The sequence below is a fragment of the Dipodomys merriami genome, unplaced genomic scaffold (assembly GCF_024711535.1).
Source record: "Dipodomys merriami isolate MVZ:Mamm:240054 unplaced genomic scaffold, mDipMer1.0.p SCAF_25, whole genome shotgun sequence".
NCBI lineage: Eukaryota > Metazoa > Chordata > Mammalia > Rodentia > Heteromyidae > Dipodomys > Dipodomys merriami.
In genome coordinates, this window is record NW_027203937.1 from 2,840,285 (window position 1) to 2,865,524 (window position 25,240).

At 35.6% G+C, this 25,240-nt stretch overlaps 1 protein-coding gene across 2 annotated transcripts in view; it reads left to right on the forward strand.

Moving 5' to 3' along the window:
- Nox4 (NADPH oxidase 4) overlaps positions 1–25,240 on the forward strand; it is a 201,111-nt gene that overhangs the window by 119,516 nt on the left and 56,355 nt on the right. For both annotated transcript variants that reach the window (XM_070034807.1, XM_070034808.1), the window contains exon 12: positions 18,582–18,642. In XM_070034807.1, the coding sequence (XP_069890908.1) occupies positions 18,582–18,642 (61 nt within the window). The remainder of the gene's footprint in view (positions 1–18,581; positions 18,643–25,240) is intronic.

Below are 25,240 nucleotides of genomic sequence, written 5' to 3' on the forward strand. Positions count from 1 at the left end.
GGAAGTTCTCTGCTAGGATCCTGTTAAACAAATTTCGTAGACCATTAACTTCTGTTTCTAGGTGCTCCTCTACACCCATTATCCTTAGATTAGGCCTTCTGATGGTGTCTTCCCGGTGTTGGATAGATCTATCATATTTCTTGGACTTGTCTTGGATGGTTGTATGTTCTTTCTCTATAATATCTAGGCTGTCTTCAATCCCTGAGATTCGATCTGCATGGTCTAACCTGCTGTCAAGACTCTCTACTTTGTTTTTTATCTCTTTTCCTTCTAATTGGTCAGCTTTGATGGCTTCAAGTTCTTTGTTGAAGCTCTGTTTTAGGTCTTGTATGAATTTCTTTACTTCCTTAATTTGGTGTTCAGTGTTTGTTCTCAAATCACTTAGTTGATTGGTTATGTTTTCTTTGGACTCCCATTCCTTCTGTTGGGTTCAATTCAGCATTCCTTTTGTGGTCTCCCTGACTTCCTTCAGCTCTTTGTTAATGGATTCCATGAATGCCTTTAGTGATCTTTGTGTATTCTCTACCTGGTCTCTCAATTCCTGAATTACTCTTTGATTAGCTTCCTCCCATTCATGGGATTCCTGCAGTTCTCTTTCCTCCCGTTCGTGGGATTCCTGCAGTTCTCTTTGAGTCGTTCTCAGCCTGCTCGCGCCATTCCTCCCTTTCTCTTTGAGTATTCTCAAGTTGTTCACGGTTTCCTGTATATGCTTTGGGGATGCCTCCTCTCTCTCCCTTTCACGCTCATACAGAGTCCTTTGTACATTGTCAAACTTCTCATTTATCATGGTTGCCAGCAGTGTTTGTAGAGCTATTTGGGAACTCTCCTCTGGATTTTTCATTATCTGTTTTGACCCCTGATTATCAAGATTGGGAATTGAGATATCCGGATTTGCCATTTTTCTTGTGTTTTTCCAGCTTACTCTGCCCATTTGAGATGAAAATAGAACCAGTTTTGTGCTAGAACACTATCTTAAGGCAACCATCCATCAAAGTTTGCATTTGTACTGTCAATAATCTACAGATACAATCTAGTTCAACAGATACATCTATTCAACATCAAACAACTATATGTTAATGGGCTTCGAACAGCAGAAAAGAATTTGGAAAGCCAGAAATTATTATGGTTAGGGAGAGATGTGGGTAAAAAATAGGAATAGATTGGTGTGGGGAGGCACAGGGAGAGTTAACTATGTCCTAATCCCAATGCAGGAAATAGGTTGGGTAGGATGCAAGTAGAGAGAGAGAGAAAAAGAAGAAATGGAAAGGAAAATGAAAAGAGACCAGAAAAAAATAGAAACGTAAAAATTAATATTATTATGGAGATTAAAAGACCATCTATTTAGAGAGGAATGTGAGTAAAGAGAAGGGAAGCAACATAGAGGAGAAGTGAAAACCTTGAATAAATGCTTAAAATATTATATAGGTATAAAGAGGTAGTACTGCTATTAAGTAATTTAAGTCTCAGAGGTTTTGAATTGAGTAATAAATTTGTAGATTAAGTGTGTACACAATGGGGGATAGGGTCTACTAGTTAACTATGGGTTTATCTGAGGATATGCAGGACAAGAGTTAAGTCACATAAAGAAGATCAAAAGAGAGGATAAGGTGCAAAGGATAAGAAAGGGAGAAAAAAAGATCCGAAGTTCAGTAGAGCTAGACAAAAACAAAAAACAAAAAGATAGTTAAGAAAGAAAGAAAAAGAGAAAGAAGACAAGAAAAGAATGGAAAACGCACATTCACATGTCCCTGAAATAAAAATTATAAGAGGAAAAAAAAGTTACTGGAAAACAATTATTTTTTCTAAAAAGGCAAAAATTAAAGATTAATAAAATTTTTAGAAAAGGAAAAAAAATTTATATATATAATGTACCAAAAATAAAAAGAACAAACAAAAAAAAAGAAAAGAAGAAGAAAGAAAAAAAATTCTTTGATTTTTTTTTTGGGGGGGGGAGCCGTGGGAAGAATCCTGTATCTCCCTTTTGTCTGTAACCAGCCTCTTGTTGGAGTCTCTGGTCCAGCTTGAGGTCCTGTAGCTTGATTGGTTTCTTAAGTCAGTTTGTTCGATCAGGCAGAAAAATGCTCTGCTTTACCCAAGATTTTGAGATCCCCCTCCCAGATTAGTTTAATGGGAGGGTGATCTGCTTTGAGAATCACAAAAGAGGGGGATGCAGTGGTGAGGCTAGGTTCTGGGTAGAGTTGAGGCCCTTCAACAATCAGTAGCTTTTCCCTGGGGCTATTTTGTGAAAAAACTCACAGAGCCCAGCCTGGAGCCATTCTCAGGGTTTCTGGTTTTCAATTGATTGTTGAGGCTGCTAGAGGGAGGGGCAGCCTCTGGCTCTGGTTATCCAGTGAGGAAAGCCACTCTAATGGCTGGCGCCTGAGCTGGGTGACTTTTCCCTGGATGGAGCTGAGTCTGGCAGGTCACTTCGCCGTTAAGTTCTTGTGACCTGCTAAATGACTCGTTTTATTCCAAGGTCTGAGTTGGAGCTGCCAGCTCCTCCGAGCTTTGTCGGTATCCAAGATGGAGATCACCAGTGCTGGGGGGGGGAGGGGTGGCCTTCCCTCCTCTGTTTCCTGAGAAGGAGTGAGGACGTTGGGCTTGTACTCATGCCGAATCTTGGATCCTGGGTCGTCTCTGGTCTGCAAACTGCAGGATGAAGATGTCCGCTCCTTGTCGGTTCTTGCTGGTGTTGAGTAGAATCCGCTTGCCCACTGAGTCTGGCTCCATCCCGGCCTCTCTGTGTGAGCACTCAGGTATGGCTCTGGCTGCGGACTCTGCTGCGACCCTGCCACCGCCGCCGCAGCTGCAGGTGCTGGCAAGCGCTCAGATGTGTCTTCTTGCCTTGGCTTCCCCTCTCTTGTCTAACTCTCTGTCATGTGATGGCACACTCTTGGTGTGATTCTCTGGCTTAGGACTGTTCACTGGAACTCTAAAACTGCTTTCTATGCGAGAGCTTGTTCAGATTCCAGCTTCTCCTCCACCATCTTCCCGGAACCCCCTAGATTTCTTATTTATGCCCATTCTAGCTGGGGTAAGGTGGAATCTCAGCATTATCTTGATTTGCATTTCTTTTATGGCTAGAGAGGTTGAGCATTTCTTCATGTGTCTATTGGCCATTCTTATTTCTTCTTCAGGGAAGTCTCTCTTTAAGTCTTACCCCATTTGTTAATTGGGAAGTTGTTTCTTTGAGGATTTGTTGTTGGGGATTTAGATTTTTGAGTTCTAAGTATATTTTAGATATGAGACCCTTGTCCATTGTATGTCTAGTGAAGATCTTCTCCCAATCCGTGGGCCTTCTATTGATCTTGCTAGCTATTTCCTTTGCCTTGCAGAAGCTCTGCAGTTTCATGCAATCCCATTTGTCCAACCTTTCTTTGATTTGTTGTGCTTCTGGTTCTCTACTAAGAAAAATTTGGCCTCTGCCAAGAAGCCCTAGAGTTTCTCCTATTCCTTCCTGTAATGTTTTCATGGAGTATGTATTTTAAAACTAGCGTTCACAAAAGCCTATCTGTAGAATGGATATGCATTGTGAAAGAAAGAGGAGTCAAAAGCAGACTCAAGGTTTTGGCTTGAGCAAGTGCAGCTCCACTAACTAAAATAGGAAAGGGTGAGGCTGACAAGGGTTTTGAGAGTTTTTCAAGGGTAATATTGAGGTTTGAACTTTGTGGGTCATACTTACTAGGCAAGAGTTATGCCTCCAGTGCTATCTTTTGCTGCTTAGTTTTGAGATAGTCTTGCTTTCTGCATAGATACATGCCTGGACTGTGTTATGTCCATTTAATCCATATTTGCAGTGATGACAGGTACATATCACCGTGGTCAGCTTATTCTGATGGGAGGAAGTCCCACAGACTTTTTTGCTCTGTATGGCCTGAAATAGCAATCCTCCCAACCTTTTTAAAAACTGGCATGACAACTATGTGCAACTGATCCAAACTTGGGAGGCAGGGTTTTGTTTTTTGATTGTTTGCTTTATTTTTGTAGTATTAAGGGTTGAACTCAGGGCTTTGCACTAGCTAGGCAGGTTCTATACCACTTATACCTCACTTCCAATCCAGGAAGTGAGTTTTATAGACATTTATAGAATTTAATTTGGATTGTGTTATTTGATTGTGGAGTTTGGTGTGTTTGCATTACATACCTGCTCAGTGATGATTGGCGTCTGAACCCTGTCACCCAGAGTAGTGGTAAATGCCTCTGTCTAGTGTATTCTGCTTCTCCTTCACATTAGGTTTATAAAATAGTTGTTCCTTGGTTTGTTTTCTAGGTGGTCTTAATCAGCAGGGTAAATTACCTAATGTAAAAGTTTAAACACATTAAAAAACATAAATGAGCTCCAACTTTAGCTTGCTCCTGCAGCCTCTGAGAACTGAACTTTTCAAATCTTACAATGGAAAGAAAGATGGTTTAATTCTCCTGGTTTTCCATTCCTGAAGACAGTAAGAGTTCAGGTTCAGGTCTAAAATATTTGTTAAATTAAATCAGTTTCTCAACTACCACCTACTCACAATTCACTTTTCAAAAACTTTTTGGACATGTCTCAATTTTTCTTCCCATTGCACATATCTTTGCTATTGTGGCTCATATTTTTATTTTTTTATTTTTTGAGTCTGGTTGTGGGCCTGAATTCTGAGCTGGGGCACTGTCCCTCAGCTCTTCAGCTCAAGGCTAGCGCTCTATCACTTGAGCCACAGCAACACTTCTGGCTTTTTTTTTTTTCTGTTTATGTGGTGCTGAGGAATCGAACACAGGGCCTCATGCACGCAAGGCAATCACTCTACCACTGAGCCACCTTCCCAGTCCCTGTGGCTTATATTTTTATATGCTTAGTCTTTTGTTTTCTTGAGCGACGGGATAAACACACACACATTTCATTTAAGTTAACACAAATTCCACTTATATACTTAGTATTTGTTTAATAGGAAGTATATATTTTTCTTTCTTTCTTTTTTTTTCTTTTGTTTATGCTAGAGATGGTTCAAGGCATTTTCACAGATGGCTTTTTTACTTCATGTTAACAAGGACTAAGTAGATATTTAATCATTTAAATTAGGAAAGTCATAGAAAATAGAATAAATTTCTTTTAATAAGTATGTGTGTGAGTGTAGAAAATTGAATTAAAACAAATTCCACCTATACACTTAGTATTTGTTTAATAGGGAGTATATATTTTTCGTGCAAATATACAGACACCCTTTTTACTTTTAAATACATATTATTAAAGTTGTGATTTCTATGTTTCTTGTACTTCTATCTCATAAGTGCTTTCAGAACATTCATTTCTGAAGTTACATTATTTTTCTAGTACAGTCTCTGGAACATTTTGAACACACACTAAATATTTATTTAGTGTATGAATAAATTATAGAAAAACTCCCTCCTTGAAGTCTTAGTCTCAAGTTAGTCCTTCAATATTTTATTCAACTAGTATTTATTTATCCAACTGACATTTTTTACCTGACACCCTTTATGTGTAAGGTATTATAATGGTAATTTATAATATAATGGTAATTTAGAAATATTGATGTTATAATGTAATATCTATAATGGTATACACATTTTTAGACAATTAATACAGAGAAAGTAGATAAAGAAGTAGGTTGTAATAAAGGGGCATAAAATTATCTTAGTAATTTAAAGCTTTAGAGAACCGAATTTTTTTTGGACTGGGGGGAATTCAGGAAGTTTTTATGAAATAATGGTATTTGACATAAGTGTTAAGAAAAATGGAAGTGAAGTTATAAATAAATAGACAAAGTGAAGAGAGGGAAAGGAAAATGTATTAGATGTTAAGAGTTGGTATAGCTGCATTGAAGGAGCTGAAGTGAAACTTCAGAATAAAAACTGGGAAGAATTAAGAACATATGTGGCTTGACACTGTCCATAGAAATGAAGGAATGCGGGCAGGGTGGGGGGAGATAGTGCTAGTTACCTGTAAGCTTTTCATTACTGTGACAAAGTACCTAAGAAACCAAGTTACTGTAGGAAGGATTCATTTGGGCTCATTGTCCAGAGGTTTCAGTCCATAGTTGGCTGGCTCCTTAGTTTCTAGACCATGGTGAGTGAGAGCAGCATGCCAGAATGGCATTTTGAAGCAAACAATGTTTACCTTATGGAGGATAAGAAGCAGAGATAGCTGAGAGGTGGATCCAAGAGCAAAACATCCTTTAAACACATGTCTCCAATCAACTACCTTACAACTAAGCCCCACTTAGTAAAATTTCACTAAACTAGAAGCTCATCAGTGTATTTTAGCATGTCGATAACCTCAATAGCTTCACTGGCTAGGCACTTAGCCTTCAGCACAGTTTCCCTTTTGGGAAAATATTTCATATTCAAGTATATTTAATGTTTCCCATCAGGGGCATGAAAGATTAAAGATTAATCTATGAAAGATGAATCAATATGAGATTGACGTGATCAGATATTGTGGGGGCAAGGTTTTCTAAAGGACTTGAAAATTGAGTGTTGGCAGCAAGTGAAATAAATGATATTTTAAAATCCTTTTTGAACTTCTGTTCTGAAAAGGAAGTTGGTTCCATGTCCAGATAAAGAGAAATCAAAAGGAAAAGATAATTTTGGAACTAAGATAACAGCAATTTTATATAAGTTAAATTTAGAGTGAAATTCAGAAGTGCCTGTCAGAGAGTAGAAAATGTACAACTAGAGCTTAGAGACAAAGGTTAAAAAGATAGACCTGACAAAAAAAATTAAAGAATATCATTTTCTGTGATTTACAAAGCATGTTTATATTGAATATTTCCACAGTTCAAATTTGAATCACATTTATTATTGTAAGACTCTTGATTTAAAATCAAATGCCCTGCATCTTGGATATACAGTTTTCTAATTTGGGGAGGGGAAGGGAAATAACAAAATGCTGAAATAAGTATATGGGTTGACCCATTGTAACAATGAGATGTACAAGACACTATGTTGAAAATGAACTTTACAGCTTGAGGGGGGATGGAAGGAGAAGATGGGGAGGTGGAGAGGGAGCGGATGGTAGGGGAAAAACAAAGGAAAGGGTAACAATGCTTGATAGGAAAGCTCATTACCTTTGTACAGTGTCTTTATAATAAAAATATATTAAAAATACAGTGTAGAAATAAAAATGGATTCCAAAGGGGAAAAACAGGCAAAAATTTGCTTTTTTCTATGTTGAATAAGCCTTTATGTGATGACATAATTTCACATTAATTACATAACATGTTGTATAACATCTTTTTATAATTTTGTAGCATGATTATAAAATTATTACTCATTTATACAGTGTCAGAGTTCTTTTCTTCCATTTCCTGTGTGGGGAGTATGAGATTTTTTTTTTCATTTTCACTCATTTCAGGCTATTTTATCCTGTTAGACTAAAATAAATTCCTTGCTAAGACTTAAAAAATCACAAAATCCAATATCATATTGAACACATAATTGGAAAGAGAAGATCATGTTAAAATATCAAAGTGGCCATTCCTTTAGATGTGTTATTAAAATCAAAATCTGGCATTTTAATTTTCTCTTCAACTTAAACTTAGATGATGGGAATTTTCTTTTCTTTTTTTTATTGTGAGAATACTGTACAGAGGAGTTACAATTACATGGGCAAGATAACGAGTACATTTCTTATCAAGCATGGTTGCCTCCTCATTGTATGATGGGCATTTTTGTATTTATATTAAATGTATCATGAACCAAATTCTGCTCTCAGCATATAGGAAAATAAAGTAAGACTCAGGAGCATTTTAGTGCTTCCACTTAAATAGAATATTTTTAGATCTGTTAAAACAAAGATGGGTATGAAATATTATAATTTTCATTTTCTCTGTCTTCAGTTTTACTTCTTAGGGATTAAATATCCTAATAGTCTATTACATAAAATCCAATAAATATCAGACTTTTTCTTTTTTTTAGGAAACCTCTTTCACCACTATAATTACCTAAAACCCTAGCAGGTTCCTTTTTCCCTCTCTAGATTCTAATTCCACATGTGAGAGAAAACACATGAAACTTTTTTTGTGAAACTGGCTTATTTCATTTTCCCCCCTGATTTTTGCTTTTGGAGAGTTTTATCCCCCTTTTCATTGGGGTATTTAATTATGCAAAGAAGTTTCATTGTGACATTTCCATAGATAGATACAATGTACTTTGATCAAATTCACCCTCTCTATCACTCTTTTTTATACTTTCTCCCCATTTTGACAACTTTTAACCAGTTACATTATCCTATTTTCATGCATATATAAGAAGAACTTTGCTCATCTTTGCACTGCCTTTACATGTTCCTTTCCTTTTCTTCTCTACTCTGGTTCTTAGCCCCTAACAGTTCCCATATTTTGCACTCATGTGATGTTCATTTCTTTTTCTTTTTGGCCTAAGTTCCACATATGTGAGGAAATATTTGATATGCTTGATATCTGTCTTCCTCTATGATATCTGGCTTATTTCAATTGCACTGCTATACACTTTCTGCAAATAACATAATTTTATAGTGGTGTAGCTCTGGATTTCTGCATGTGGATGGTCCAGTTTTCCCATGCCATTTGTGGAAGAGGATTCCTTTTCTTCACTGTATGGCTTTTTTTTCTTTTTGTTTGTACATTTTTAATTGTAAAAATGTTGTACAGAGTGGTTACAGTTACATGAGCAAGGTAATAAGTGCATTTCCTATTGAGCATTGTTGTCTCCTCCTTTGTTTTCCCCCTACCATCCTTTCCCTTCCCCCTCCACAACTATCCCCTCCCGCCTGGGTTGTAAAGTTCATTTTCAACATAGTGTCTTGTATATCTCATTGTTACAATGGGTCAACCTGTATCCTTATTTAAGCATTTTGTTTTTTCCTTTCCCCTCCCCGAATTACAGAAGTGTATATACAAGAGGCAGGGCACCGACATCAAATACAGTGAAAGTAGGGGTTATACTGTGGGGGCGGAACATACAAAGCAATAAAAAATCACATGGTACATTATAAATACATTAGAAACAATAACAAGAAGGAAAAAAGATATTTATGTCCCTATCTTAGGGTTCATTTCGTTTAACATCATCTTATCTGGTCATATGTACACAGAATCAACTCCAAATGGATAAAAGACCTCAGAGTCAAAGCAAACACCCTGAAAACATTACAGAAAGGAATAGGAGAAACCATAAGGCTCCTTGGCACAAGCCAAAATTTTCTTAAAAACACAACAAATCAAAGAATGGTTGGACAAATGGGATTGCATGAAACTGCAAAGCTTCTGCATGGGAAAGGACATAGCTAGCAAGATCAATAGAAAGCCCACAGATTGGGAGAAGATCTTCACTAGCCATACAACAGATAAAGGTCTCATATCTAAAATATACTTGGAACTCAAAAAATTAACCCCCCCAACAACAAATCCTCAAAGAAACAACTGCCCATTTAATAAGTGGGCTACAGACTTAAAGGGAAACTTCTCTGAAGAGGAAATAGGAATGGCCAATAGACACATGAAGAAATGATCAACTTCTTTAGCCATAAATAAAGTGCAAGTCAAAAAACATCGAGGTTCCACTTCACCCCAGTTAGAATGGGTATAATCAAGAACTCTAATAACAACAGATGCTGGAGCGGATGTGGCCAGAAGGGAACCCTACTGCATTGTTGGTGGGCGTGTAAACTTGTTCAACCACTTTGGAAAACAGTGTGGAGGTTCCTCAAAAGACTCCACATAGAGCTCCCCTATGACCCAGCAATCCCACTTTTGGGCATTTACCCAAATGCTCACAAACAAGGCCTTACTAAGGCTACCAGCACAACTATGTTTATTGCAGCATTATATTTACCATAGCTAAGATATGGAACCAACCCAGATGCCCCTCAGTAGATGAATGGATCAAGAAAATGTGGTATTATTTACACAGTGGAATTCTATGCCTCCATCAAATAGAATGACATTGCCGCTTTTCTTAGGAAATGGAAAGACTTGGAAAAAAATTATATTAAGTGAAGTAAGTCAGGTCCAAAGAAACATAGGTCCCATGGTTTCCCTTATTTGCAATAACTAGTACATGTGTAGGACAAGCAGAAAAGGCCAAACCTATGGTTTTGGTTCTGTTGTTGAAAGTTAGATGGCAATAGCTGTATGGGCTCATTTCTCCATCCTCTACTCCTTTCCATTGGTCTGTACATCTGTTGTTGTGCATATTCCATACAGTTTGTTACTGTTGCTCTACAGTATAACTTAAAGTCATGTTGATACCTTTAAGCATTGGTCTTTTGCTCAGGGTTGAGTTATTCTCACTAAGCTATCTAATGTCTTCTCTCAGATGAGATATAATGTCATTGTTATTTTGGTTTGCATTTTCTCTATGGCTGAAAATGCTGAACATATGTCATGTATTTGTTGTTCAATTGTAGTATTGTTCATTTGAAAAATGATCAGTTCTAACACCCATTTATTGGTGGGAATATGTTGCTTGTTTGTTTGTTTGTTTGTTTGTTTTGTTCTTTCTATGTTTTAGATATGGGTCCTCTGTCAGAGAAATCTAGCAAAGATTTTGTCACATGCCATAAGCTGTCATGACTCTTCATTCTATTGCTTCTTTTGTTACATAGAAGCTTTTTAGTTTGAAGAAATACCATTTGTTGTTTCTTCCTATTAGTTCTTGAGTTAATGGTGTCCTATTCATAAAGTTGCTTCTTATGCCTAGATATTGCAGTGCTTCTTTTATTTTTTCTCCCAGTAGTTTCAGAGTTTCAGGTTTTAATGTCAAGGGCTTTGATTCATTTTGAGTTGACAGGGTGATATAGGGAAATCTAGTTTCAGTGGTATCCACTTTTCCTGGTATCAGTTGTTAACAAGGTTTGTGTATGTGTTTTTCTCACTTCTGATAAGCTTCATTATATTTTATATGTACTGCATGCTAGGCACTAGAGCTCCATCATCATAATATTAAAAATCAAATTGTATAGGCATAAGCTTGATCAAACATTTTAAAGATCTCTACAGTAAAAATTACAAAGTACTGAACAAAGAGTTTTAGAAGAGGAAAAGACATCCCATGTTTATGAATTAGCACAAAAATTATTGAAAGGACATGTTACTAAACGTACTAACCATATGTGTTTCTGGACTACCTATATTGGGTTATTGGTCTATGTGATTGTTGTTTGACAATACCAAACTTCTTTAGTTACTATAGTCCTGTAGTATAATTTGAAGTCTGGTAATATGATGCCTTTGGCTTTGTTCTGTTTATTCAGAAATGTTTTTGGCTGTTGAGTGTCTTTTGAGAATCCATATGAATTTTAGGACCATTTTTCCAATTTGATGAGGAACGTTATAGAGATTTTGTTGGGGACTGAGTTGAATTTGCATGCCACTTTTGGCAATATGCCATTTTTTGCAGCAATGTTTAGTTGCCATTTCATGGACTTTGGAGAACTTTTAATCTAATGGCTCTCAAATTTCTTTCTTCAGTGCTTTGTAGTTTTCATCATACCGATCTTTGTCATTTTTATGTTTATGCTGAGGTATTTTACTTCTGTGAGAACTTCAGTTTCACTGAATTTATTGATATATTTTAAAGAGTATGTTTTTTTGGTATGGTGATGTTGTATCCTGATTATTTGCTTACATTGTTTTAGCAGATGTAAAAGTCTTCTTTATGGTGTTTTAAGTATAGGATCATATCTTAATATTCACTTATTCCTTTCTTATTTCTGTCTATTTTATTTATTTTTCTAGCCATGGTAAATCATCGTGCCAATAGTGGACAGCCTAATATTATCCCTGATTTTAGGGTAAAAGGCTTTCAGTTTTCTTCTACTGAGTATAGTACTAGCTATAGTTCTATCTTATATAGCTTTAATTATGTTGAGATATGAACATTTTACTCCTATTTCTTCAGTACCTTTGTCATGTTGTGTTTTGTTAAAAGCTTTCTCTAAATAGAGGTAATTAATCCCCATTCTAGAGCATTTGGGATGTTTCTATAAGCTGACTATCGTGAATAGTGCAGCAATGAACATGGAGGTGCGAATGTCTTTACTGCATCCTGACTTGTAATGCTATGGGTAGATGCCCAAGGGTACTATCACTGGATCATAGGGTAGTTCTCTGTTTACAGTTTTGAGAAATCTCCAGAACCCCTTCCAGAGTGTTTGGAATAGTTTGCATTCCACAGCAGCTCAATGGGGCTCCTTTTGCTTTGTATCCTGCACTTGTTCCAGTTCTTTATGCTGGCCAATCTTACTGTCATTACTGCATTTCTTTTATGGTAGGCAATATTGAACACTTCCCATGTTTTTACTAATGATCAATAAACACAGGAGGAAATGTTTTTGTAGCTCATTTTCTTTTTATTAATTTGATTATTCATTTATGGGGGTAATTACTTGAGCTTCTTGTATATTGTAGATATAGGCTCTTGTAGGATATATAGCTGGAAAATATCTTCTCCATCCTGTAGGCTGTCTTTTTGGCTTAGTAATTATGTCCTTTGCAATGCATAAACTTTAGTTTGATGTAATTCCATTTGTCAATTCTCTCTTCAATTTGCTGAGCACCTGGCATTTTCTACTTATAAAGTTCCTGCCTATACCAATAACTTTGAATATTTCTCCTACTCCTTCCTACAGTTGATTCAAAGTTCCAAGTTTGACATTGAGGTCTTTGATCCATTTTGAGTTGGTATTAGTGCAAGGTGTTAGATAGGGACCCAATCCCAATCTTCTACATAAGGATGTAGTTCCCAGTTTTCCTTACACATAGTAAAGAGGCTATCTTTTTTCCAACAATATATGTTTGACTTTCTTACCAAATATCAGATGGCTGTAAGAATATAGGTTAATTTCTGAGTTTTTCAGCCTATACCATTGGTGTTCAGGCCTGTTTTTGTGTAAGTTTTTGTGTGTGTATGTGTGTAAGCTGTTTTGTGTAAGTTGTTTTTGTTATTATATTTTTGTAGTAAAGTTTGAGGGCTGAAGTTGTGATTCCTCCCACATTGCTTTTACCCCCCCAGATTTGCTTTGATTGTTTATGGCCTTTTTTGTTTGTTTTTTTTTGTGTGTGTTTGTGTGTGTGTGTGTGTGTGTGTGTGTGTGTGTGTGTGTGTGTGTGTGTGTGTCTGTGTGTCTGTGTCTGTGCTTGTGTTTGTGTCTGTGTGACTTTTTAGGTTATTTTTTAGCTTGGTGAAGAACAACATGAGGATTTTGAAGGGAATTACATTGAATCTGTAGATGGACTTTGACAGTATTTCCATTTTCATGATACTAATTCTGCCTCTCCGTGAATTCTATGGGAGGTCTTTCCACTTTCTAATGTCTTCTTTGATTTTTTTTTCTTTAGAGTTTTATAGATTTTGCTATGGAGGACCTTCACTGTCTTGGTTAGGCTTATTCCTAGTTGTTGTTGTTGTTTGAGGCTATTTTAAATGGAATTACTTTTCTGATTTCCCTCTCTATCTGTTCATTGTTCGTATACAGAAAAACTATGGATTTTTCTGGGTTAATATTATATACTGCTATTTTGCCAGTGAATAATCAGCTCTAGGACCTTGGGGTTACAGTCTGTAGAATTCTTTAGATATATGATCCTATAAATAGGGATAGTTTAACTCTTCTTTCCCTATTTGGATCCTTTTTATGTCTTTCTCTTGCATCTGCTTGTTCTTGAGTCCTGTTGTAATTCTGCTTTATGAGTTTCTCATTCTTTGGTCTCTTCCCCTTTCTTCACTTTGGCCTAGTGATTTCACTGACTGAGTTATCTCTCCCCTGCTCTCTCTCCTTTGTTTCTTCCTTGCTCCTCTATTTTAAATGACTCTTTGTTCAAAACTGAAACATACTATGTGTTTTCTGAGACTCCCCTCTTTCTTTCTTTTACTCAGGCCACACCCACTGCAGATGCACATACTCTTTTTTCCACACGTGTCACTCCCATTTTTGTTGCAGTTTTTCTCATGCTGTGTTCTGCTTCCAGAATTTGCTATCATTTTAAAATATGGATCTGTATTTTTGACACTAAAATTTCAGTGTCTTCCTGACATCATGGGTCTGGAAGGGTATCAGTTGTTCACACATAGATTCCTGTTACCTTTTTATCTGAAAAATTTCCTGATGCATATTTTTTACATTCTAGAAGAAACAATAGACATCAATATTTCTTTTTATTTATTTCTTTTAAGAAGTTTTCTGAAACTTAAAACAATCAGTGAGAAAACATTAAAAATCACTGGTATACACTGTCAGTATTAGTGAATCTATTATTTGAGCAAATATATTAAATTACAATTTTAAGATCTTCATTCATTTTCACACATACATTAGATGAAGCCATCCTGTATCTTATTCTGTGAAGGCCCTTCTTTTGCAATATGAATTGACTTGCTCAAGTAAAAATTATGTTATAGCCTTTTATTTTTTCCTGTTCTTAGACTTGAACACTAGTCCTGAGAGCTGTCCCTGAGCTTCTTTGCTGAAGGCTATCTCTTACCACTTGAGTGGTACCACTTGAGCCACTTCCAGCTTTTTCTGTGATTTAGTTGGAGATAAGACTTTCACAGACCTTCCTGCCCATGTTAGCTTTGAACTGTGATTCTCAGATGTCAGCCTCCTGGGTAGCTAGGGTTACAGGCTTGAGCCACCAGAGCCTGGTTTATTACAGCCTATTTTAAATGCTACCTAGCTTTTAGACATATCAATGACTTCTAAAAGCCTCATTTCTAAGAAGTTGAAAAGAACAGTAGTATGTTTATCCTTCAAAACCAAATCAGTCATTGAAGCTATGCTGGTACATTCAGCCAGAATTTAGGAGAGTAAGGTTTACAATCTCCTATGAGACCTAAAGGGGATGTTAAACATATAAAATTACCTTTTGCAACTTCTGCTTTGAAAGAAATGAACACAGATGTGAATATTTGGAAAATATTCTAAATATTTTCTTATAGAATACATTATACAATTAAGTCACAAAAGATGCAGAGTCAAGCAGACAGAGGACATTTCTGTTTCTAATTCTGATGCCTTATTGGCTTCTGTATCTATTTTTCATAACCTAAGATCTAATTTCTGATATATGAAATAATATGAGGTGACATTTGGAATATCAGAATGTTTTCTTGGAATATGATTGTGATTCTTGCTTTTCCTGACACCTGGAGCTGCTTCTACACAGAAGCCTTGACTGGCCTTCAGTAGAATGTACTGAGAACGGTCGGTGGTTTACACAGATGATAGCATCTTATTTGGAAAGTTGCTAATGAACAGCTCAGATTCTCTCAGAGTTCTTAAAAACTAGAATGTAAAAATAAGTACATAACCATAATTATAAATTATTATATTACACAGTAATATAAGTACTGGTTAATATATCATTAAAATTCAATTATTTTAATCTCATACTCTCTTCAATAATAAATAATATTATCAGAAACACAGATTCTAAAGTAGTAGTGTGGTAACAATTTTCATCCCTTAATATAAATCATGTACTTTTAATTTGTATGGAAGATACTATACAAGCAGATGATTAATATCTAGGTTTGAATTCAGCACCCTTGCTTGGCTTTCTGCTCAAAGCTTATTCTGTACCACTTGAGCTACACTTCTAGTCCAATATTTAGCTGGTTAATTGCAAATAGTGTCTCAAAGATTTTCTGTCCTAATGAGATCCTCCAAGTTTCAACATTCTGAGTAGCTAGGATGATAAGCATGAGCCACGATTATCTATGTACTTTTTTTTAAAATAAGTTTTTTTTTATTGTGAAAATCCTGTACAGAGGGGTTGCAGTTACATGAGAAAGGTAATGAGTACATTTCTTATCCAACATTGTTGCCTCTTCCTCCTTTGTTTTTCCCCTACCATCCCTTTTCCCTCCCACCTCCTCAACTACATGCTCCCTGTCCCCCCCTAAATTGTAAAGTTCATTTTTAAACATAGTGTCTTATACATCTCATTGTTGCAATTGTTAATCTGTATCCCTATTTAAACATTTATCTACTTTTAATTTAATGTGTTCACTGATTTTCAATTCCCCCCTTCTTTGGTAAGCTGTTAACACATCATCATAGAGTCTTTATTCTTTATTTGTTTTGTTTTCCTTAGAGGATTCCTACATATTCCACATCATTTAGTCAACTTCTGACATCTTGAAATTGCTTTATATAATATAATCTTCATAACCACTGCTATTTTCTTAACTTCTGCTCCCATTCCTCCATAATTCAAACAGTTGTACATAGAGTCTAGTAATTTTCAAAAAATATTTTCTCTCCTATTCTTTGGTTTCTTATGTATTCCTCTTTAATGAAGACAGCAGCTGCTATGGTTAGTAACTATGTAGTTTAATAGATGCAGTGCAAATTTTGTTTTGTCTTTTTGCTAATGTCATGATTGTGGTAAGTTAATATTTGTCACAGTTACTCACTTTCCTTATTTATAAAAAATAGGTGTATACAATTATTTTGAAATTTTTGGAAATAAAACAGTACTGTCTTGGAAAGTGGTATTTCATTAAAATAAAAAGTAATTATAGACATGTTTCCCTATCTGTAATCCTTATGTTAAGTGTATTTTCGGAACTCAGAATTTTTTTTTATATTTCCCACATTCCTAAGTAATATCTCCAATAGGATGCAAGTCAGCCTATCAGCAATTAAGAATAAAAGAAAGGCTGGGTACTGTTGGCTCATACCTGTAATCCTAGCTACTCAGAAAGCTGAGATAAACGTCCCTTGTGCACTCTTGTGTGTGTGTGTGTGTGTGTGTGTGTGTGTGTGTGTGTGTGTGTGTGTGTGTTTGCCTGCCCTAGCCTTGAACTTAAGGCCTGGGGTCTGTCTCTGAACTCTTTTACTCAAGGATAAAACTCTAGTACTTGAGCCACAACTCCAATTCTCCCTTTTGAATACCAATGTATTGAAGAGACTCATAGACTTTCCTGCTTGAGTTGTGTGATCCTCTGATCTCAGTAACTAGTATTATAGGCATGAGCCACTAGCACTTGGCTTCCCTGAGACTCTTATCCCCAATTAACTTCTAAAAAAAACTGGAAGTGGAGCTGTGGCTCAAGTGGTAACCTTGAGCAGAAAATCTCAGAGACAGTGCCCAGGCCCTGAGTTCAAGCCCAAGGGTTGACAAAAAAGAAAAAAGAAATTACTGAATAAGAATTCAGTAAGTATTCAGTATAAATAATTATACAGAACTAGTAGCATCCTATCATTTATCTCCCTTCAGCTAAGTTAGATATGGTAAAATAAATTATGGAATATTCATCATTGAAGCTATTTTTTGAATTGTGAATAAAGGAATTTTTTTATATGGAGCCACATTGTGTTCTGTGTGTGTGTGTGTGTGTGTGTGTGTGTGTGTGTGTGTGTGTGTGTGTTTTCTTTGTGCTACCTTCTGTACTAAAACTGATTTTTTACCTGTCCCCTTCAGACTTATTCTGACAATAGAGAGAAAAAGAAAGACCTATAGGAACATAGCTTAACTGGGCATGTGAAATTTGTGTCACACTGAGATATATTTTTTTTCCTCTGTAATTTGTCAAGGTGTCAAGTCATATCTAAGGCGAAAAAGCCACATGAACCATTAGTCTTCATTGCTTCCTTTGTGTAGGAAGTTGTTTGCTCAAATATTTTTATGTGGAACATGTTTTATCTAGATTTTTAGTTAAATAATGTAATAATAATATTGTAATAATAAATATATGTAATACTAAAATTGATAGGCAACTTGAGTGTATTTTGTTTCACATATATATACATATTTTTTATTGTGAACATACTGTACAGAGGGGTTACAATTACATGGGCAAGATAATGAGTACATTTCCTATCAAGCATTGTAGCCTCCTCCTTTGTTTACCCTTCACATCCCTTCCCAGCCTCCCCCTGTCCCCCTTCAATCCTCCCCCGCCCCCCCCTCGCCCCACACCAAAGTTGTAAAGTTCTTTTTCAACATGACAACTTGTACTTCTCATTGCTGCAATGGGTCCACCTGTATCCTTATTTAAACGACTTGTTTTTCCCCTTCCCCTCCACAAATTATACCGACATCAAATACAGTGAAAGCAGGGGTTATACTGTGGGGGAGGGATATACAAAGCAACAAAGAAATAATCTTATAAATGCGTTAGAAACACATGCATGAAAGAAAAAAAAACATTTAAATACACATCTTAGGGTTCATTTTCCTAACATCACGTTATCTGACCTTTTCTGCTTGACTCATACATATACTAGATATTGCAAATAAGGGAAACCATGGGACCTATGTTTCTTTGGGCTTGGCTTACTTCACTTAATATAATTTTTTCCAAGTCTTTCCATTTCCTAACAAATGGGGCAATGTCATTCTTTCTGATGGAGGCATAGAATTCCATTGTGTATATATATCACATATATATTTATGAGTTTTTAGACATGTAGATTATCCAATTGACAATTCTACTCCTAGTTGACATCACCATTTTTGTTTAAGCAATGATCTATAGAGCTAGATTATTCTTATATTTTATCTATTGATTTGGGGGAATTATATAAGAATAAAAGTTTTCATTGAATTTTAATCTGATAACATGTAATTATTAATTAGAATTGATTCTACTATTTTTTTCAGTGTCCAACTAAAACCAAAGCAACATTTGGAGTCCATCTTAAAATAGTAGGAGACTGGACAGGTATGTAGAATATAAAGTTTTTACCTACATACTTTGAAAAATAATGCTTCAGAATATCTTGAATGGTTTAAGTAGTATTAAGCACTAGCATGTACACAGCTGTGTTTGTGTTTCAAGCTGTTTTTTGCTTTCTTTCTCTGCTTTGTACAATTTTGACATCCTAAGTTTTCTTGTAAGGTGCTCTTTTGCAAACAGGATGCTATTATTAATAATGTATTATTTACTGTGTTTGAAAAATCATAGGTTTCTGCCTACTTGTCAGATACAATGACAAGAATGAGAATGCTGAGATGTATTACTTAGAAAACATGTTTTTAAAATTCATGGTTCATTTGACTCTGAATATAGACAACACCCTGAGATCACATAGATCTTCCAGTCCCTTCATAACCTTTTGTGAATATCTATGCCTATAATAATTCCACAGAAGATTTAGGAGATGTTCATTTTAATAGCAAGTGTGTTGGTGATACTTTATTCACCAAATACAATTCATTCTCTGAGACATGCCTTTTTTTGTGTGAAAATACCATAGAGGGGTTACAATTACATTGGCAAGATAATGAGTACATTTCTTATCCAGCATTGTTGGCTCCTCTTCCCCTTCCCATCCCTTCCCATCTTCTTTTTCCCCTTCCCATCCCTTCCCATCTCCCCCCCCCCCAGCAAAGTTGTTAAGTTCGTTTTTTGACATAATGACTTGTACATCTCATTGTTGCAATGGGTCCACCTGTATCCCTAGTTAAATGATTTGTTTTTTCCATTCCCCTCCACAAATTATACCAACATCAAATACATTGAAAGCAAGGGTTATACTGTGGGGGAGGGACATACAAAGCAACAAAGAAATTATCTTATAAATATATTAGAAAAAATTGAATGAGAGCAAAAACATTTGAATACTTACCTTGGGGTTCATTTCACCTAACATCAACTTCTGAGACATGCCTTGTATTAAGAGTTCGGACTAAATAAAAGAAATATTATTCATTAAATAAAAGTAATATTATTCATTCTTATATTGCTTTAACCCAGTAGAATGAGTTAAAAAAAAGTTCTCAGGACATGTTGACCTGTTGTTTGTTTACATTATTTTTATAAGGAGAGAATAAAAATTGTAAAGAATACAAGTACAGATTAAGGTATTTGATAATTACAAGCAAAACGTGAATTATTTTATAAAATGTAGGAATCAGAAAATGTAGATTCAGTGTCCTCTAGGGATATACAAGATTATTTGTAGAAAAGGTAAAGAATTTGGAATCCTAGAAATCAGGAAAATAAAAATTGATGTTGATTAAAAATATAAAACTTATATCATTGTTAAAAATGAATGAAAGCAATGGCAGTGACTATATATTTTGGAAGGTTGGGTCAATCAGCTTCTATCAGTAAAAAGAAAGCAAAATCGACCAAACCAAAACCAAAAACTAAACTAAAACAAAGTCACCAAAATAAATGTCTGTTTTGCAAGTAGGATGGAAGGCATTGCTACTTGGAGTGAGCTTAATGGAGATCATGAATGCTTTCAAAAATATTATTATATCCTAAAGATTTTAGGGACCACCTGAAATGTTTAGGGGAGTCTGATGAAAATGGTATAAATAAATCATTGGGTGATTACAACCACATGAAAACTTGCAGTTTCTTCACAGTCAATGAATGGTAAAGGAAACCATGGTAGGTATACATGGGATAGAATAGACTTGTGAATACAAGTTAAGAAGTTAGAAATGGAAAAAAAACTAATTTCTTTAAACATTATGAAAATGACCACTTGTATAAGATGCTCAATAACAAAATATTTGAAATATTTGAAGATGAGTAGAAAAGTGGTTGATAGCTAGGTATCATATCACAAATAATAGCTGTATGTATAAAAATCTATGTGTTTAAAGGTTTAAAGGGACTTACCTTCAATGAGAGATAATAAAATGGGGAAAATATCCAACCTAGGTTTAAAAAGCAAAAGTCAAATTAGTCAAAGAACTCTTTAAGCAGCAATGAACGATTTAGTATTATAAAAAGTAATCTGATGGAGATAATGTTCATGTTCATGAAGTAGCATTTAAAAAAGGCCACACAGTAGTCTGGGTGCTGGTGGCTCACACTTATAATCCTAGCTACCCAAGAGACTGAGATTTGAGGATCATGAATGGAACCTAGTCAGGGCAGGAACCACTGTGAGACTTATCTCCATTAAAGAAAAAGAAACTATCAAAAAAGGTATAAGTGAGGTGATGTTAGGGAAATGAACCCTAAGATATATATTCAAATGTTTTTTTTCTTTCATGCGACTGTTTCTTACACATTTATAAGATTATTTCTTTGTTGCTTTGTATGTCCCTCCCCCACAGTATAACCCCTGCTTTAATTGTATTTGATGTCGGTATAATTTGTGGAGGGGAAGGGGAAAAACAAATCGTTTAAATAGGGATACAGGTGGACCCATTGCAACAATGAGATGTACAAGTCGTTATGTCGAAAACGAACTTTACAACTTTCGTGCAGGGGGTGGGGAAACAAAGGAGGAGGCTACAATGCTTGATAAGAAATGTACTCATTATCTTGCCCATGTAATTGTAACCCCTCTGTACAGTATTTTCACAATAAAAAAAATAATAAAACCAGCCCATACAAGAAAAAAAAAGGTATAAGTGGAGCTGTGGCTCAAGTGGTAGAGTGCTAGCCTTCAACAAAAGAAGCTCAGGGGTAGTGCCCAAGCTCTGAGATCAAGCCCCAGGACTGGTACCAAAATAAAACAACACTGTAGCCAACTCAGAGAAAAATGCTGGTGTAGTCTGCCAAAATTTATTTCTACAATAGCACAGATTCAGTTGTTTTGACAATGCCTGGGAAACAAAGACTGAGGAGAATTGCTAACAGAAAGAATTAAGTTTATTGATGAATGGCAATGATAGAATTTCTATACCTGAAGGAAAAATAGAACAATAGTTTAACTCATATAGGTTTGTAAAAACTTCATGATGATTTATATTTTCTGTTTTTTCCTCAGTTATTTTCTAGCACTGATAGCTCATTAAAATAAATGATTAACATTTATTTTAATAACCTCTACTAAGAATGCATAATAGTGTTAATTTTATCTTCCATTTCTAATATACTGTACCAATGAGAGAGAAATAAGATCATTTGCTATTCATAGGGTAAAGTTCTAGTCAGATGCTTTTCAATTAATTGACCTTCTTTATTGTGCACTTGAAATATTTGTTCACTGGGGAAAAACAATGACAAGCATTCATGCAGACAACTACATAATTCTGTCACTATCTGACACTTTAGTTTAAAAAGATTTAATTTCTGTAAAATAATGGGATTAGAATTATTAAAGGAAAAATGGAAACATTTAACTCCTGAGATCAAGCAGCACTAGTTTTTATTTTGAAACACTTGATTAAAACTTAACACTAGGAATAACATGTATGGAAATATCTAGGAAGTACTTAGAGTTTATGCATTCGAGGTCTGTTTTGCTAAACTGATTGAAATATTTAATAATGATTTCTCTCTGATGAAATGTATTCTTAATGAACAATGAACAAGATTAGAAGCAAAAATCTACCTCTGTTCCAAGAGTAATCATGTAGTTGCAAGTATTCAAGAAGTCAAGAAACTCAAAGCTCAAATGGGAAAGCATATAAATTTCCTATTTTCCAGATTTTTGTTTTCACAGTCCTCTAGTTGAATTGCTTATATGTGCAAGATACCCATTAAATTTAGAAGACTCATAAAGATCCTTAAATTTTCCCTAAAATGAGAAGATAAAGTAGATTGCCCGAGTAAATTTCTATTTGAATTAAGTTAATATTGCTTATCTTTATGTTTTGTCCATTTTAACAATCTTGCTTATTGGCTTAGTTATCATTCTATTCAAAAGTGTCCTTGTTAAATGTGATTAGAGTAATATCTGAGTAATGCTATCCTTTCACTTATTTTAGTTTTCTAAGTAGCATCTTATTTCAAAGAAGCATAAAACCCGGGCACCATGACTGGACCCCCCCAAAAAAAAAGAAGTATAAAACCCACATATAATTAGCCTATATTTTTTCCATTGAATCATTCAATAATCAATGGATACCCAATAGAGGATTCAATGAACGTATCACATGACAGCTCATCATTGAGTATAAAATTTTCATATTGTCCATTATTGCTTGCTTGAATCAGAAGATATGATTAATCAAAAGTGATAAGAACAGGGCCACAGAATATTATATGCATTGATATCAGTAGATTGATGAGTCAACAGTGCACATAACATTAATATAACTTTAGTTAACGACTGGGCCAGAGTTGATATCTCTGTTTATTTCTGTATCACTATGTAAGTTTCATTTTTTGGTTATTCCTTGTAAGTCAGATTCTAAGAGTTCTAAATATTCTGTTCTAAATATTCTGGAAATATTCTGTTACATTGTTATGTTGCTAGGACTACTGTTTCAAATGATAACCTATTGAGAAAATAACATTTAAACCTTTTGTTAATTTGGCTAATAATCAAATATGTATTGTACATCTACCATATTCTGTACTAGTCTCAAAAGATACAGCACTGGTCAGGTGCATGTGGTGCATGACTGTAATCCCAGCTACTCAAGAGGCTGAGATCTGAGGAACATTGTTTGAAGCCAGCCAAGAGGGAAAGTCCGTGTGTAAGACTTGTATCTCTAATTAACCACCAAAAAGCCAGAGGTGGAGCTGTGACTCAAATGCTAGAGCAGTCACCTTGAAGATAAAACTCAAGAGACAATGCCCAGTCTCTGAGTTCAAGCCCCAGGACTGGCATTCCCTTTTTTTTTTGTCAGTTGTGGGCCTGAACTCTGGGCCTGGTTGCTGTCCCTCAGCTCTTCAGCTCAAGGCTAGTGCTCTACCACTTGAGCCACAGCGCCACTCCTGGCTTTTTCTGCTTATGTGGTGCTGAGGAATTGAACCCAGGGCCTCATGCATGCAAGGCAAGCACTCTACCACTGAGCCACCTTCCCAGCTCTGGCACTTCCTTTTAAAGAAAAGATACTGCATTAGCAAATCAGAGAAGGTTCCTTCCCTAGTATAGATTTTATTCCTGTTAGTCAAAACCATTGAAAGATAGCAAAATAATCAGTATACTATGTATCAGGTAAGGATAAGTACAATGAAGGAAAAGAAGAGATGGGGGTAGGAATGCAAAAAAGATTGAGGGTTTACTTATGGATTTTGTAAGTAGACACATGAGTGTCTTACTGAAGGAATCAGTCAGCTCAATTTCAGGAGGCAATGTGCTTGGGCTGAGGGCACAGAAAGGACAAAGTCCCTAGGAGGAATACATATTGGTGTTCAAGGAACAGTAAGGAAGCCATTTGGGCTGGAGGGAGACAGCAAGATGGGGAGTAACATCATTGACATTACAGGTGAACAGAAGATCTCACACTATAGGCTGTAAAAGAATTGAAGTTTCAATATGAGGTCAAAAGGCTGCTTTTGAAGCCTGGACCTGAGTATTCTTATTGTTCTGATATGTGCCTCCTAGTGGTTTGGCTGATTTTAAGAGCATAGAGAAATGGGTGAGAATTTTGAAATTTATAAAAGACAATCGAATTCTTTTTCAGGTGAAGAGGATGTAAGACTGTAAAGATGTTGTCATGGTGGCTCTACCTCCTGTCATAGAGCCTTAGTTTATGGAAGGTGGTGACATCACAACATTCTTGCCCCTCTGGATAGCAGTAGCCATCCTTGCTCCCTTCTGGATTTTTAACCTCTACTTGGCTTCATGATTTATCCTTCACCTGGGTCCCTTCATCCTTTCATTTCATTTATGTAGTGACTTTTTTTCATATCTGAACTATTATAGAAGTCAACAAGCTGACTATTGGAGAATAGCATTTTAGGGTGAGCAGAAAGTCAGTTTGCAGACAAAGAGACAAAATGTTTGTTTTCAAGAACAAATACACTTCTGATACTAAGGGTGTGGGAAAGTTACAGCTGATAATGACTGAGAAATAATCTTTGTATCTGATTGTAAATGCAATGGGAAGATGTTAGAGAGTTGACATCTTGAAAGAGTAACTTGTCTGCTGTGTAGACAACATGGTTGGAACAGTCAAAAGTGGAAATTGGTGAGTTTTTAAAAGCTTTTAAAGAAGTGCAGATGAGAGAAAATGCTAGCTTTGTTTAGAATAATAGTGACTAGAGATTAGAGAAGTGAGGAGTGGTTGGATTTCAGAGATATATGTGGTAAATTCTGTTGATGCATCTCATATACAATGAAGTCAAGAAAGACTAGGTTTAAGCTTTTATTGAGTGGATAGTGCTACCACCTGTTGATATGGGAAGTAACTCAGCATGTTGGGAGGACATGAGTGCTATTCAAAGTCCAGCTTGTGCATATGAAATTTAAGATGTCTTGAATTTCCAAAGGTAAGTTACATAGGCATTTGAATCATAGCAAGTTCAGTTCCAGACCATTGCTATAAGGTATATATTGCAATAAAGTGAGTCACACAAATTTTGGGTCTTCAGTATATAAATTTTGTTCACACTGTACTATATTCTATATTCAGTAGCATTGCATTTGAAAAAGCATACATAATTTAACTTAAAA